This window comes from Schistocerca americana, chromosome 1 (assembly GCF_021461395.2).
Source record: "Schistocerca americana isolate TAMUIC-IGC-003095 chromosome 1, iqSchAmer2.1, whole genome shotgun sequence".
Classification (NCBI taxonomy): Eukaryota; Metazoa; Arthropoda; class Insecta; order Orthoptera; family Acrididae; genus Schistocerca; species Schistocerca americana.
Window position 1 is genome coordinate 781,558,736 of NC_060119.1, and position 16,708 is coordinate 781,575,443.

The 16,708-nt window shown below is 38.1% G+C and overlaps 1 protein-coding gene across 2 annotated transcripts in view; it reads left to right on the plus strand.

The window, feature by feature from the left end:
- The window catches only part of LOC124612282 (ER membrane protein complex subunit 1), a 141,323-nt gene that overhangs the window by 54,232 nt on the left and 70,383 nt on the right, over positions 1–16,708 (plus strand). For both annotated transcript variants that reach the window (XM_047140391.1, XM_047140399.1), the window contains exon 5: positions 11,087–11,432. In XM_047140391.1, the coding sequence (XP_046996347.1) occupies positions 11,087–11,432 (346 nt within the window). The remainder of the gene's footprint in view (positions 1–11,086; positions 11,433–16,708) is intronic.

A 16,708-nucleotide genomic window follows, 5' to 3' on the forward strand; every position in this document is an offset into this window, starting at 1 on the left:
GACAGATTTATTGAAAGAAAATTGTTCTAATATTATGCTTTGTGATGGCATGCTCAGTCATTGATGGAAATGGTTGTTATGGATCTGGCAGTGACAGCTTACATAGTTACTCTCCTGGCCCCACAAACCACACTCAGTTTATGGCCTCATCAGATAGCCTTCTCCATGGTGTTCTGACCTTGGCATCTTCTTCCTTTGCTCCAAGTAGCTAAGATCCTTGGCCAACTGGTCTGTCCATTTTTACTTTTTTCTGCCTAAATATCTTTTATAGTTTTTGACATTGTCCATTGTGGACAAATCGTAGTTCCTTTTATTCTGAAGAAGGTTGTGTTATCCCAACTGAAATCTAGGTAAATCTAATTAAACATTGCAACTGAGGCTGTTGTTAATTTAAAATTTGTATCAAATTCCTTATAGTAGTTCCTGAGATTAGCCTACACATACAGACAGAAAAACTCAACATCAGACTTTCTTCATCTACATCTGAAAATTACCATGAAGTGGTTATATAGTGATATCAGTAGAGGTGAGTATCATGACAGCGGAACTTGTTGCATATTAGAAGCACTACACCTATGGCCATAGGTAAAAATTACGTAATAAATTACAGTGAATGACTACTTGATCTAACAATTCTGAAGAATTAACACATCAGTGAGATGAATAAATCTGTATGTCATATAAGAAAAGACATCTGGAAACATTAATAACTAAACTCAAACAAAAGCACAAGTGATTTTGCAAACATCTGCTAACTGAGGCGGTAATGTTGTGAATGATAAGATGATACAGACAATCTGGGTAACCCAGGTTAAGATGTTTCCTGCCCACATTGTTCATTTATTTGTAACATTTATTTACCACAATTTATTTTGCGATCAGGAACACATATTTGTTCACACAATTATTAGGTGGATAGGAGAATACCCATCAGATATGAGAGGTACTGAGGAAATGAAATACTCAAGTTGGACCAAAAGCAGCACTGCTGCCTTGTGGTAGGTAGAGGAATTTTCAAATACTAATGGAGGGAGACTCCTACAGAAAAAGACCGAGTCCTCCAGGGTGGGTTTTATATGCTGGGGTAATAACACAGCTGCAGAAAAACTTAAAGATAACAAATACCTCAAATATGTCTCAGGCGAAATGTGGACCTCAAATTATTATGACATTTAGCTGGAAAATAGACATGAGACGGGGAACATAGAATGTACAAAGTACGTTTAAAACAGGATCCTTCAGAAGGCTCAGTAAACAGCTAAACCTACTTCAACAGTAGCAGCAATACAAGAACAAAACTACTGGGCAGGAGTACCCAAGATATGGATAAATAGACAGTTTTTAATAGTTATAAAGAAAATGTCTCATGATTTTGAAACAGCCTTCTGCACACAAAATGATTTCCTATGCCAGTAATATCTTTGAAATAACTGATGAAAGATAATGCTGTCTTGGAAATGTCCAAATCTGTCAACTTGTCACTAATAAACTGTCATGCACTGACAAATAACAAAGATGATGATGTAAAGAATAACCTATGAAAACCTGTCAGTCTTATAGAACAAAATAACAAAACTAATTTTCCTACAACATTGGACATGATTATTAGCAGCATTACATTCCCTCATCAATGTATACATAAACAAACATTGAATTCAAGTGATAAAAAAATGGTAATTCATATGGACCATGTATTCATAGATAACAGACATAGAAAGACAATTAGAGATGTACAATCCTTCCGAGGAGTAGAAATAAGGTCAGACCACAATCTAGTAACGAGTATTGTGAGAATCAGGTTGAAGGTAGCATGTAAAACAAACGTTAAATCTGGAAACATGACCAAATTCAATCTGTAAAATGTAATAGGAACAGATGGCTTCAGTTGCCAGAGAAGGCAGTCTCTTTTTGTTGTGCCTATCTGCGACTCAACATCTCCGCTATATGGCGAGTATCAACTTTCTTTTTCATAATATTGTTAATAGGAGCAGAAGAAATACTGAAATACTAAGTTGAAATTTCAAACTGATTTGAGGTTCTAAGTGGCATGGAAGAAAGTCATGAAATGACCAGTAATGAGTGCGGGAATAGAATAAAAGAAATCATGCTTGCAGTTACAAGTAATAACCTGCAGAGAGTAAAAAAAGGACAGGAAGAAATAATTTTAAGACTGTGAGTAAGCTGAAGACAAGGTTTTGAAATTACACAGTAAATGGCTACAAGCATATAAGAATCCTGAGATAGAACTTCCTTATCAGCAGGTGCAGAAGCAGACTAATAAAATAAATTGTAAGAAAAAGATCCAATACCTTAAACAGCAGATTGAATTTATTCATGAATATCGTAAAAATAATAATGTTTGGAAAATGTGGCACAGTCAGTAAAATTAAAGGAAGTTTTAATTACAAATCTAAGATGATGAAGGGCAAGGATGGCAATGTTGTTGTTGTTGTTGTTGTTGTTGTTGTTGTGGTGGTGGTGGTGGTGGTGGTGGTGGTGGTCTTCAGTCCAGAGACTGGTTTGATGGAGCTCTCGGTGCTACTCTATCCTGTGCAAGCTTCTTCGTCTCCAGTACCTACTGCAACCTACATCCTTCTGAATCTGTTTAGTGTATTCATCTCTTGGTCTCCCTCTACGATTTTTACCCTCATCACTGCCCTCCAATACTAAATTGGTGATCCCTTGATGTCTCAGAATATGTCCTATCAACTGATCCCTTCTTCTAGGCAAGTTGTGTCACAAATTTCTCTTCTTCCCAATTCTATTCAATACATCCTCATTAGTTATGTGATCTACCCATCTAATCTTCAGCATTCTTCTGTAGCACCACATTTCGAAAGCTTCTTTTCTCTTCTTGTCTAAACTATTTAATATCCACGTTTCACTTCCATACGTGGCTACACTCCATACAAATACTTTCAGAAGCGACTTCCTGACACTTAAATTTATACTCGATGTTAACAAATTTCTATTCTTCAGGAACGCTTTCCTTGCCATTGCCAGTCTACTTTTTATATCCTCTCTACTTAGACCATCATCCCCAAATAGCAAAACTCCTTTACTACTTTAAGTGTCTCATTTCCTAATCTAATTCCCTCAGCATCACCTGATTTAATTCCACTACATTCCATTATCTTCGTTTTGCTTTTGTTGATGTTCATCTTCATCTTATATCCTCCTTTCAAGCCACTGTCCATTTCATTCAGCTGCTCTTCCAGGTCCTTTGCTGTCTCTGACAGAATTAAAATGTCATTGGCGAACCTCGAAGTTTTAATTTCTTCTCCATGGATTTTAATTCCTACGCCAAATTTTTCTTTTGTTTCCTTTACTGCTTGCTCAGTATACAGACTGAATAACATTGGAGATGTTTCTGTACAAATTGTAAATAGCCTTTTGCTCCCTGCATTTTACCCCTTGCCACCTTCAGAATATGAAAGAGATTATTCCAGTCAACATTGTCAAAAGATGTCTCTAAGTCTACAAATGCTAGAAACGTATGTTTGCCTTTCCTTAATCTATTTTGTAAGATAAGTTGTAAAGTCAGTATTGCCTCACATGTTCCACATTTCTACAGAATCCAAACTGATCTTCCCCAAGGTCAACTTCTAATAGTTTTTCCATTCGTCTGTAAAGAATTTGTGTTAGTATTTTGCAGATGTGGCTTATTAAACTAGTAGTTCGGTAATTTTCACATCTGTCAACGCGTGCTTTCTTTGGGATTGGAATTTTATATTCATCTTGAAGTCTGAGGGTATTTCACCTGTCTCATACATCTTGCTCACCAAATGGTAGAGTTTTGTAAGGGCTGGCTGTCTCAAGGCTATCAGCAGTTCTAATGGAATGTTGTCTACTCCCAGGGCCTTGTTTCAACTTAGGTCCTTTAGTGCTCTGTCAAGCTCTTCACGCAGTATAATATCTCCCATTTCATCTTCATCTACATCTTCTTCCATTTCCATAATATTGTACTCAAGAACATCACCCTTATGTAGACCCTCTATATACTCCTTCCACCTTTCTGCTTTCCATTCTTTGCTTAGAACTGTGTTTCCCTCTGAGCTCTTGATATTCATGCAAGTGGTTCTCTTTTCTCCAAAGCTCTCTTTAATTTTTCTGTAGACAGTATCTATCTTACCCCCTAGTGATATACGCCTCTACATCCTTACATTTGTCCTCTAGCCATCCCTGCTTAGCCATTTGCACTTCTTGTCAATCTCATTTTTGAGACGTTTGTATTCCTTTCTGCCTGCTTCATTCACTGCATTTTTGTATTTTCTCCTTTCATCAATTACATTCAATAGCCCTTCTGTTACTCAAGGATTTCTATTAGCCCTCGTCTGTTAACCTACTTGATCCTCTGCTGCATTCACTATTTCATCTCTCAAAGCTGCCCATTCTTCTTGTGTACTCTTTCTTTCACCCTTTCTTGTCACTTGTTCCCTAATGCTCTCCCTGAAACTCTCTACAACCTCTGGTTCTGTCAGTTTACCCAGGTCCGATCTCCTTAAATTCCCACCTTTTTGCAGTTTCTTCAGTTTTAATCTACAGCTCATAACAAAGGATGGCAATTTGGCCATTAAACCATTTAAAATTTTATCATCAAGCAAGGAATATTTTGATAGTCTGCTGAACTGTTCTGATCCAGAAATTCCAGCAACACCCTAATAATGACCAGATTCCAGAACCAACATATGAAGAGGTGGCAGGAAGTATCAAACAGCTAAAAATGCTGAGGCAGCCCGAAGCAATGGAATTCCAGCTGAGACCCTGAAGTATACGGAAGAGAAGCACTGTATAGATGTTTGTTTCACCTGATACAGGTTATCTGGAAAACTGACACCACACCAACATAATGGAAAGTATAATTGATAGTCCCAGTATATAAAAAGGAGAGAGAAGACTTCAGAAACTATAGGGAAATATCATTAGTTAGCACAGGATATAAGATATCATTCTGTCTGTTGTAAAATTGCTTGTAACAATACACAGAATATGTAATCTAGGATTATTAACATGATTTTTGCAGAAATAGATCCACTACTGACAATATATTGTAATCAAAACAATAAATGAAAAAGTATGAGAATTTAAACAAAAATTATTTGCTCATCGGTTTTATTAAAGTTTATGATTCCACACACAGGCAAACCCTGTGGAATGTAAACAAAAATACATTACTCGTTCATTGATTTTATGAAAACTAATGACTCCATACATAGGCAAATCTTGCAGAATGTAACGAAGGACTTTGGATTTCCAATTAAACTTATGAATCTTTGTAAAATGTACGTGGTTGATAATACAAGCAGAGTTTTGCTAAATGAAATAAAATGTGGCCACTTCAAAAACAAAACTGGACTAAGACAGAGAGATGCTCTGTCCACTCTTCTCTTTAACGTGGCTTTGGAGAGAGTTGTGGGGAAACTCAAAGTAGTACCTACCGGGATCCTCCAAAAAAAAAAAAAAAAAAAAAAAAAGTGAAATAGAGATTGAGCAGTTATTCATGGAACTCTCAGAAGAAGCATCCGACTTGCCTTAAAAGTAAATGATCACAAAACAAATTATGTTATAGTTCAGACATGTAGGGATGAACAAGATGGCCAGTCACAAATAATAATTGGCAAACATAAATTCGAATACATTGAACATTTCACGTATCTTATCACAATGATAAATAAACGAAATCAGAGACAAGTAGAAGTGAAAATGAGACTGCAAGATGGTAATAGAGCCTACTACTCAAACACAAAAACTTCTAGTGTCTAAATTACTGACAAGGAAAACTAAACAGACCAGTACTAACACATGGAGCAGAAACAAAGAAACATGGAGTTTAACTAAAAGGGAAGAACACCAATTACTAGTATTTGAAAACAAGGTTCATTGGAAAATCTTTGGCCCTCACTATGATAATGGAATTGCAAAGCTGAAAAAGAAGACATGACACAGAAATACACATGCTGTTATAATAATCAGGAGTAATCAGCATAATAAATTCCAGGAGACTTCAATGGACATGCTATCTGATGAGAATGAAAGAGGTCAAGTGGTTTCAAGAATATTCATGGAGAAGTCATTAGGTAAGATGGTGGGGGGGGGGGGGGGGGCGAGACCTGAGAGTACATGTGTAAATTATATTAAAACAGTGTGGAACAGAAAGAGCATAAATAATTGGCAGGAAGCACAAGGTAGAAGCATTTAGAGGCAACATGTGAAATCAACATGGGGGCATCAAGTCCCTCAGAAGCCAAGAATAAGAATTATAAGGCATATAGCAAGCAGTGCTGAGTGCTGCTTGCACCACATTTGTGTCTGATAGAGTGAGGTAGTGAGAGGTGGTCCATCTTGTGTGAAAGCCATTTGGTGGCAAGGCAGTATCACTGTAGAATATCAGAATGAGTTCAAAGACTGTGTGGCAAGCAGTTCATATAGTTCATAATTATTTTGTATTGTACCATATTTGGATGACTGAGTATCAGATGATGTATTTTGCAGAGTAAATAGCATCTTAGTTTGTAAAACAAATAAGAGACTAAATATTTATTGAGACAAGTCAGCTGTGGCCAAACGTGCAAAAACATTCATCACTCTTAACTGCTGTTAAAGCAGCATGCCTTAATTCAGTACCAACTCAGTGGTAATTTATATAAGTAGAGAATGTAACAGCCTTCCTATAAATGTGAATTTTCATGTGTAAGTAGAACTGTAAGAATCCACAACTGTGACACAAGAATTAACTATTAAAACATCGACAACCCAAGATTACAGTTACAGGCCACATTTATCCACAATGTGTGTTGCATCAACAAGCTGCATGTGACTGTGTATCCAAAGGTACACTTTTCAGTCCTCAGTTGGTATTGATTTTTTTCTCTGTCAGTTAGGACTTGTTTAATCTCTGGCAATGATTTGCTTGTATGAAAAATGCCAAATTTGCATGATGTTTCAGAGAAAGACAATGGCATACCTGCTGCAATAGGACTGACCCACCTCCTCAACCAAGGTTGCTGATGGACACCTGTGCGGTGGCACTCAACTCAGAGGTAGCCGGTACAAATCCTGGTGGTGGAAGAAATTTTCACCATCATTATTTTGCTGGCAAGGGGTGGTGTACAGTCCCCAATCACCAATCTTTGTGCCAATGTTCCCAGCTCTGTGCTGTGGCTCATGGAGTGAGGGCAGCCTCTTGGTGCTATTCAAGAGTAGTAGGCTATGTGTCAGCACTCTAGGGTACAGCCTCTCCATTTTCTCGTCATCATACAATACCAACAAGGTTTTTTTTTTTTAAGAGAGAGAGATGGGGGGGGGGGGGGGTGTTGGGAGAAATGGACTGCCTTAGGTCATCTGTCCAACAGGTAGGCTCATTTGAAACACAGAAGGTGCACACTATAGCAACATTCTGTTGTTCATTAGTGCTTCATTCCAGATTTTGTAATTTATAATTCTACACTACACTACTGTCTAAAACAAAACTTGTTTTTCCCCATCCTTTCTGGATTGCTAGTCCCTCATATATTGAGGTAGAGCTCACAAGGGAACCTCCCGATCGCACCCCCCTCAGATTTATTTATAAGATGGCACAGTGGATAGGCCTTGAAAAACTGAACACAGATCAATCGAGAAAACAAGAAGAAGTTGTGTCGAACTATGAAAAAATAAGGAAAATATACAAACTGAGTAGTCCATGCGCAAGATAAGCAACATCAAGGAGAATGTAACCTTAGGAGCGCTGTGGTCCCGTGGTTAGATTGAGCACCTGCGGGACGGGGGTCCTGGGTTCAAGTCTTCCCTCCAGTGGAGAGTTTAATTTTTTATTTTCAGTTTATGTGACAAACTCTTATGTTTTCATCACTTTTTTGGGAGTGATTATCACATCCACAAGAAAACCTAAATCGGGCAAGGTAGAAGAATCTTTTTACCCACTCGCCAAGTGTACAAGTTAGGTGGGTCGACAACATATTCCTGTCATGCCGTCACCAGTGTCGTATAGAATATATTAGACGTGTTTTTCTTTGGAGGAATCGGTTGACATTTGACATTGCGTCCAAATCTTTTCGGTTCCCAATGGAGAGGCAAGTCCTTTCGCCTACTAATCGCACGATTTTGCGGTTCGGTTGCAAAACACAGACGCTAAAGTTATTACAGTGAACAGAGATGTCAATGAACGAACGAATTGATCATAACTTTGCGAAAATAAAGAAAGTAAAATTTTCACTCGAGGAAGACTTGAACCAAGGACCTCTCGTTCCACACCTGCTCACGCAAACCACGGGACCATGGTGCTCCCGAACTCACACTGTCCTTGATGTTGCCTATCTTGCGCATGGACTACTCAGTTTGTATATTTTGCTTATTTTTTCATAGTTCCACACAACTTCTTCCTGTTTTCTCGATTGATCTGTGTTCAGTTTCTCAAGGCCTACCCACTGTGCCAACTTATAACTAAATCTGAGGGGGATGCGATGGGGAGGTTCCCTTGTCAGAATAGAGGGGCTCTGCTGCTGTGCTACCAAAGTCAAATTTTGGGAGGTGACTCTCAGTTTCTTAGAAAATCCTTCCTAGTTCTTTCATAGATTCCATCTCCTCACTGCTTCTCGGAAGACGTGGTTGTGGGCTTTGTTTTAGAGCATCTTGTTTTCTTGTGTGTCTCCTTCTAGTCTCTTACGCTGAGTTTTTAAGCTGATATTTATCCTTTATAGCCAGCATCACTTCCTGATGGGCATATGGAATCACAATCTAATTATTCACATGCTGTTGCAATTCAGAGCTAAAGTGTTTGTGGTATTCTGTCTTTCACCATTGTGTCATCTGGCAGCAAAGTGCATTGTAAGTATTGTGCTGATGTCTCCGAATCTGTAGTCATTGTGCCATCAGGTTTTTTGAAGGTATACAACACTGTGGTTGATCAAACATTGTTTGTTGGAAGTTTGTGTGGAAAACCCACATACTGGTTACCATTTGATTTTTTACAAATGTCTCCCACTTTTCTACTCTTGTTTGATGTAATAGCCCATCATATTGTTGTTCAATGAAGATTAGCCTTCTTTCTCATTCTTTTTCATATATTTGCCTTGAATTCTGTCTGAAAAAAGTTCCCAATTCACTTTACATGGATTGGACATATTCCCTAATTGTATGTTTACATGTGTCACCTTCTGCATCTGTTATTGTGAAGTGTAAAATATTATTATCATTTGTTGCAAGTCCATCACAAGTGTTTCAGTTTGCACTAAAAGCCAGTTAAGAGGCCTATTCATGAAATGAACCCCGAACTCTTGTGTAGCATCCTGAAGGCACAGTCCTCTTTTGATAGTTGCTATGCTGTGTCACAATACTGACTTTGCATTAACATACAATTCATATATATGCCTGTTGTGTTGTTCTAGTATTTCTGCTATTTTTAACCTTTACATGTGAGGTTGTATCTCCCGGCTGTGCTGAAAATAATGCTTGAATAACAATAATGGAAATTCCTGTATTGAGTAATACATAAAATAAGGGAAAGGCAAGCACACACCTATAACACACTGACGCGTGGAGCACAGAGACACACATAACAGGGAAAACATGCAAGTGCCATGCACATTCCCATGGCCATTTGGGTGTCTGTGTGGTAGTGGATATAATGACTGGTTATATAGAATGTTCCCATGCTATTTCGTATTTCAGTTCTTAGCAGTTATTCGTTGATTATTTGATGTTTGTTGTCATTGTTATATTTTTATCTGGCACCTCCATGGACGATGACCTGATATTGTGATCTGAGTCACTACACTGTATACACATCCGTTAATGTCACATACATTCAACAGATAAATTAAAGAGTCAAGACACACAAAGTGAAGGAAGGGGATTATTTTGTGCAGAGGAAGGGGAGCTTTTCTGATATGATTTGCTAAATCTACCCATCAGTCTCACCCAACTTATAATGCCATAGGACTTTATTCTTTCCTTCCAATAGGATCCTACAGTTGCTCAAACTATTGTTTGGGTTAAGGATAGCTTAAAAAAAAAAAATGGGACTTGCCGATACGTATTGCGAGATAACTGATGTACAGCCACTTTCCTAATACCGTATCTCTCTCTCTCTCTCTCTCTCTCTCTCTCTCTCTCTCTCTCATTTAGTGTGAACACATTCCAGACATATTGTAATGATTTGTCATTAGTAGTCCAGTCCTGTAATCTGACCACATACATATCAGCATTGTAGTCTTTGTCAATGTTGGAATGTAGGATGACAACATATCCATTGGGGTCAGACAAGTGCTCTGCAGGAGAATAATTTAATGTTTCAGGTCATTCAGACAATGCTGAACTCCTTGAATCATTCCCATACAATGTTTGTGTTTGCGTAGTGCCTTCTGAAATTTATGGTTGCTGTGCGGTCATAAAGGTAACATTATTTAGTACACTCAGTCCACAACAAAATCACAATCGTAGAAAGACTTCATTGGTCTTCTGCTCCCCAGAGATTGAAATTCTTGCATGTAAAGCTGCCTGACACTTTATGGATATTATCAATTGCATTTCTGTGTGTAAAGTTTCACATGGGCGGTGTTTAAAAACATCTAAATAGCAGATGTAATTCAGTGCTTATTGATCCTGTAGATTATTCCAGTCTTCAGTTGGGTTGTTCTCTTTTTTTTCTGTTCTCAACAGTTTATCACATTCTTAACTGCTGTTCATTTCACATATGCACTTTTGCTGTGCCAGTTTTTAAACTCTGCAGCTTTCTGCATCTTTACAACCACCCTTTATGAAAAAGTAATAAAACCTTAAGTCTCTCCCCTATGCCAAAATATTCATAACTACTGATGTACTGGTTGAATCACTATGCACTATCTTTTTCCATTATGGTTCAGTGTAATATCATTTAATCGTTGATGTAGAACTCTGACTTGTGTGTGCAAGACTCGTTTTACTAGAATGATGCATGTAGAATATGATGTTTGTCTCCATGCGAAAGGCAGATGGATAGCATGGCTACCGGTCACCCATGACAATATGGAGGAAATATTTGTCTGTTTACATGTGTGTGTCACCCTGCTAGCAAGTGATTTTGTTGTCTTAATCACTGTTTTGTCCACAGGTGTACAGTGACTTCAACGTACCTGGCTTGTGTGGGTGCTGTTGATGGAAGAGTTTATTCATCAAATCTTATGCTGTCTGAGGCAGCTGATGAAGTTGCTGCTGGGCCTATAGCGCAAATGACGATGCTAACATCTCTTGGAGAACTAAGAGACCTGCGTGCAGTGCCTGGAGTGAGACCAATGTTGTTGGCTGTGGACAAGCTGGGTACTACTGCCGTGATTGCAGTGGGACCTAAAGGTTTATCTGTCCTTGATTACAAACTCACTCAGCCAGTAGAATTTGTTGCAACTGCTGTGGGAGATGATGGCGATGTTTTGCTGCATCTTCTTCCTCAAAGTAGTGAAGTGAGTATAGGTATATTCTTGCGTCATTATGGAGACTACATCTTAAGTACTGGAAATAGTTACATCAATTTTCTTTTTTCAAATCTACCTGTGTTAAATTCTGGTGCTGCAATATCTGCTAGACATGTGGCTGTTTTCTTCTCCTTTCCTACTAACTTAGAAAGTATTCACGTCAGTGAGTTCATCAGAAACATTACTTTCCATGAAATGACATATAATGTTTCTTATCTGAGAAAAAATGTAAAAAATTTGCTCCACTTATGTCAACAAGATCCACAGATATATTTAACAGAACTGTAATGTTGAAGTGAGATAATTTTACCAGATCTGCTGCAACAACTAAATGAAGAAAAGTCCTCGCATTGATGGACTTGTTCTGTATTGTGTCTTTGTGAATGTACATTTGCTGTCAATCTATCATAACATACAGTTCCAGAAATGAGAGAACTAAACTAAGCACAGCTTTTTTTCTAGTTGTATCACTCTTATGGCACACAAAAAAACACACACACAAACAAACAAACACACACACACACACACACACACACACACACACACACACACACACACTATTCAGCAGCCAGTTCAAGGTTTTAATTCAGACCAGTTATTCAAATAATCACACTTTTATCAGTTAATAAACAATTTGTGTAAACACTAGGTGTTGTAGTTTTGAAAGCTCATTGAATGCTGTAGAGATCATCACTGGCGGACTGATAGTTCATGGTTATGACTGTACAGAATAACATGCAGAATTTATACCCCCAGAAACAAAGTCTAAATTTCACTAAAAAAGTCCAGAATTTTTGTAGACATCATCTTCAAGTGATCAAATAACTCAGATCCTCCAAAAGACCACTATAACTCAATTTTAAAGAAAATGCCTAAAGTTCTGCACTACATGAGCTCAGATCACAAGAGCTGACCACAGAATCCCCATGACTTACATGTGTAGCTCCTCTCCCCAGTACCAAGGCATGTAAAAGATCTCTTCTTCAATTTGCTAGCTTCATATTCCCATTTACATAACCTGTTAGTCACCTTCTTTGGCCCAGTCCCCATTATTTCATTTATTTACACAAAATTACAAAATAACACACTCCCAAAAAGCAAATATAAACAAATTAACTCCATCTTTAATCATCTGAAGGACTGAAGTGTAAGTTTTACATTTCTAAAATACCGCTGCTTTTCATTTATTCCCCCCCCCCCCCCCCTCTCCCCCCTTTCCCTTGTATGTGGCTCACATCGAGGCTGCACAATACACTTAGTTATTCACAGTTTCAATGATTCATACATCACGTAAATGCCGAATTCATTCCTTCACTCACTCAGACAAGAAAACAAATGAAAATAATATTGTTCAGTAAATAGAATAATATTGGCACTCTAACATTGAAACTGTTACAAGAAATTGTTAGTCTTTTTATCAAAATGTTGTGAACTCCATCATTAAAAAAATTGTGTATTTAGTCAACATTCTTCACTGGCTCGTACCCATATCATATTAATGTGTCAAGAGGTTATTTCTCAAGGAAAGTCATAAATTCCATTTCTAGATCATTTTTATCATACCAAAAATTAGTTAACATAAAAAGCTGAAATTCATACTTGACTATTTACTTTACAAAAGGTTATACAAAGTTTCACAATAATTGGGTTATTAGAACTGTCTTTAACAGTTGATAACAATGTATATAGTATTTGATAGCTGTATCATGCACAAGTATGGTTTAAAGAGCCTGCTTATTCGCACAAAAATATATGTCACTCTCAGAATCAGAAAGCATTCTCTGAGGTCATGACTCACTGTATATGGCAAAAAAGCTGTCAGATTCCCTACAGGCAATGTATATTGCTACATCTCAACAAATACTGTGCCCAGTTCAGTCGAACACTATGATTTTCATTGAAGATACCATTGATTGGTTTACTTTCAGTGACTCCATCTGAACGAGCCTCGGAAGGCCCAGCAGTGCTGATCGACTGCCATGTCATCCTCGGCTAATAAGCATAATTGGATGCGAATTATAGGGACATGTGGTGAACAGATTGCTCTGCCAGCTGTTGTCAGTTTTCGTGACCGGAGCTGCTATTTCTCAGTCAGGTAGCTCCTCAGTTGGCCTCACCAGGGCTGAGTGCACCGTGCGTGCTCGGCAGATCTGGACGGTCAGCCATCCAAATGTTAGCCAAGACTGACAGCACTTATTTTGTTGATATGATGGGAACTGGTCTTACTACAGTGGCAAGGCCATTGGCTTACTTTCAGTGGTTTTTTGATTACTAAGCCAGAGTTATTATTTTATTATCTTTAAGTGCACCATCAAACATTTTCTTACGCAGTAATTTTTTGGGAGAGTGAGTTTCTGGTGACCATTGTGAAACCGCCACTGAATTGTCTGACAATACTTAGGACAAATAACCAAATAGCTTATGGAATAAAATCTTCAAAGAAACTATTGACATTAAATTTGTATGTAATTTGTTCAACAAAACTGGCTGGAATCAACTAACAAGAAGGCTTTACGGACTGCTCTGTCCTCCTTACTCTTCCTCATACTTGTAGAACTTGAAGTTCAATTTTATAAAGTAGTATGATGCACTTCTTAAAAGAAACTGAAAACATTGGCTATAAAGATTTCCAGATGCACTTAAGTATAAAAATATCTCTTAATTTATCACCAAGACAGTCTGTAGCTGTGTTGTAGTGTTCTAGACTTGTTATCCCAAGGTTACTGATTCGATTCTCCACAGAAGCAGTTTTTTTTTTTTTTCATTTGTTTGTATTTATTATCAAACTGAAATGTTAATGTATTAATGAAAATAACCAATTTTTGAAAATGTAATGTAACTGGATCGATAAAAAAATCTACTCACCAAGTGGAGGCAGAAGAACACACTTAAAAAAAGTTATTACATAGGCAAGAAGCTTTCAGGGTCTGTGGCTCCATCTTCTGGCAGAAAGGTTGAAGAGGAAGGAAGAGGAGTGAAGGAAAGGGACTGGTAAGGTTTAGGAAAAGGGGTAGAGTTTGTAAAAGTCACCCAGAATCCTGAGTAAGGGGAGACTTAGCAGGTGAGATGTGAAGATCCCTCTTTCCTTCTCATAGCAACCAGTAAGCCTCCTCTGACCCAGGGTTCTGGGTGACTTTTATGAATTCTACCCCTTTTCCTAAATCCCATCAGCTCTTTTCCTTCACCCCTCTTCCTTCTCCTTCAGCCCTTCTTCCTCTTCAGCCCTTCTCTCCAGAGGAAGAGCCGTTGACTCTGAAAGCTTGCATTTGTAATACCTTTTTTATGTGTGCTCTACTGCTGCCCCTTGGTGAGTAGATTTTTTATCTATCCAGTTACACAAAATGTTAATTTTTGATTTCAATGAAACTTTGTTGACTTGTGTGTCCTTAACCAACCCAACTTATCGAACCTGGGAAAGGACACCTACAGTTTTACATGGAATCCAAACCCTGTGTTGTTTCTGGTGACTCCTCACATCATTGAGAGATGAGGCTATGTTAAAACAAAGACTGAAAAATCCATGTTGAGATCAGGATTTGACACACGCCTCTTGTTTACCAAGCATGTGCTTCACCAGTACACCACCAGGCCCGACGTGTGTGTAGATAGTTAATGAAAACAATCAATTATTGATAAAATTATTTAATTGGATAGATAAAAAATCTACTCACCAAGCATCAGCAGAACGCACACATAAAAGACAGTTATAATTGGCAAGCTTTTGGAGCCAGGGGAAGGAAGAAGGGCGAAGGAAAAGGACTACAAGGTCTAGGGAAAGGGGTAGATTTTGGGAAAGTCACCCAGAACTGTGAGTCAGGGGAGACTTACTGTACAGGGCGAGAAGGGAAGAAGTCAGGGGAGACTTACCATACAGGATGAGAAGGGAAGAGGTAAGTCTCCCCTGACCCACGGTTCTGAGTACTTTCCCAAAACCTACCCCTTTTCCTAGACCTCTCCAGTCCTTTTCCTTCACCCTTCTTCCTTCCCCTTCAACCCTTGTGCCTGAAGGAGGACCCACTGGCTCCAAAAGCTTGCCAATCCCAGTAGTCTTTTATGTGTGTATTCTGCTGCTGCTTGGTGAGTAGATTTCTTATCCATCCAATTAAATAATTTTAGATAGTTTATGAGGTAGTTTAGGGGTTGCAGATTGGCACAACAAAATGACTGTCACAAAATGAGCTTTAAACCAACAAGGCCTTTGTCAAAAAAAAAAAAAAAAAAAAACCCACACACACACACACACACACACACACACACACACACACACACACACACACGGCCACAGTTTCTTTCAGTTTGGAGCCAGACCATTCATTCAATAATGTCATATGTAATAATGTTCTGGGGTTGTACATCTTCAAGAAAGACTTCTTTGTCAAAAATGTGCTGTGAGAATAATACAGGATGCTCACACACAATCATCTTGTAGACAAGTGTTTAAGGACTGGAGCAATTTGATTGGTGCTTCAGAGTCTGTTTATTCCTTTATGAAATCTATTGTAGATAATAAACCACAGTTCAGAAGAAACGATGATGTACACAAAAACAAGGAGAAAAAAATAATATTCATTACTCCTCATTTTTTTTGTCTTTAGCACAAAAAGGGGTGCTGCAACCAAAAAATTTTGATCCCTTACCAAATGGTATAAAATGTCTGTCAGACAGCTAAACAAGCTCAAATTATACTTGACAACTCCTCGTATTCCACATTAGAATTCGATTATTGTAGTATGTAAAAGGCGGTGGTTCAGATGTAGCCATACAGTTAATAGTGAAAATGATCCATGGAATGTAAAACTAATAACTACTTCAGTCTCAAAACATACTATTTTTTCCACACCACATTTTAGAAATAAATGTTCCACACCAATTGTAATCTAACATTCAATATATTTTCATATCCATCAAATACATGGGCAATTCATTCAAGTCTGATATGTTAATATTTGTGAAGAGAAGATCAATCTCATTCTTAACCCGTTGACTGCTTTGGGCGCTGAGGCGCCACAGCCAGCGGTGTAATCCGTCCACCTGCGCTGCGTGCCTGTTTCTCGTTGATCAAAGGCGTTGAAATCAGTTATGGAAAACATGTTTTGTACAAGTATACGGAGTGTGATCTACATTTGTACTACTAAGGATAAAAGAATATAACTGTCCATGTTACGTGTTAATAATTTTAATGTATCATATGCATTATGTATGGGCTTTGTTATACTGGCGCAATGTACTCGGCGTAATTGCATTTGCCACAGTACAGATATTGC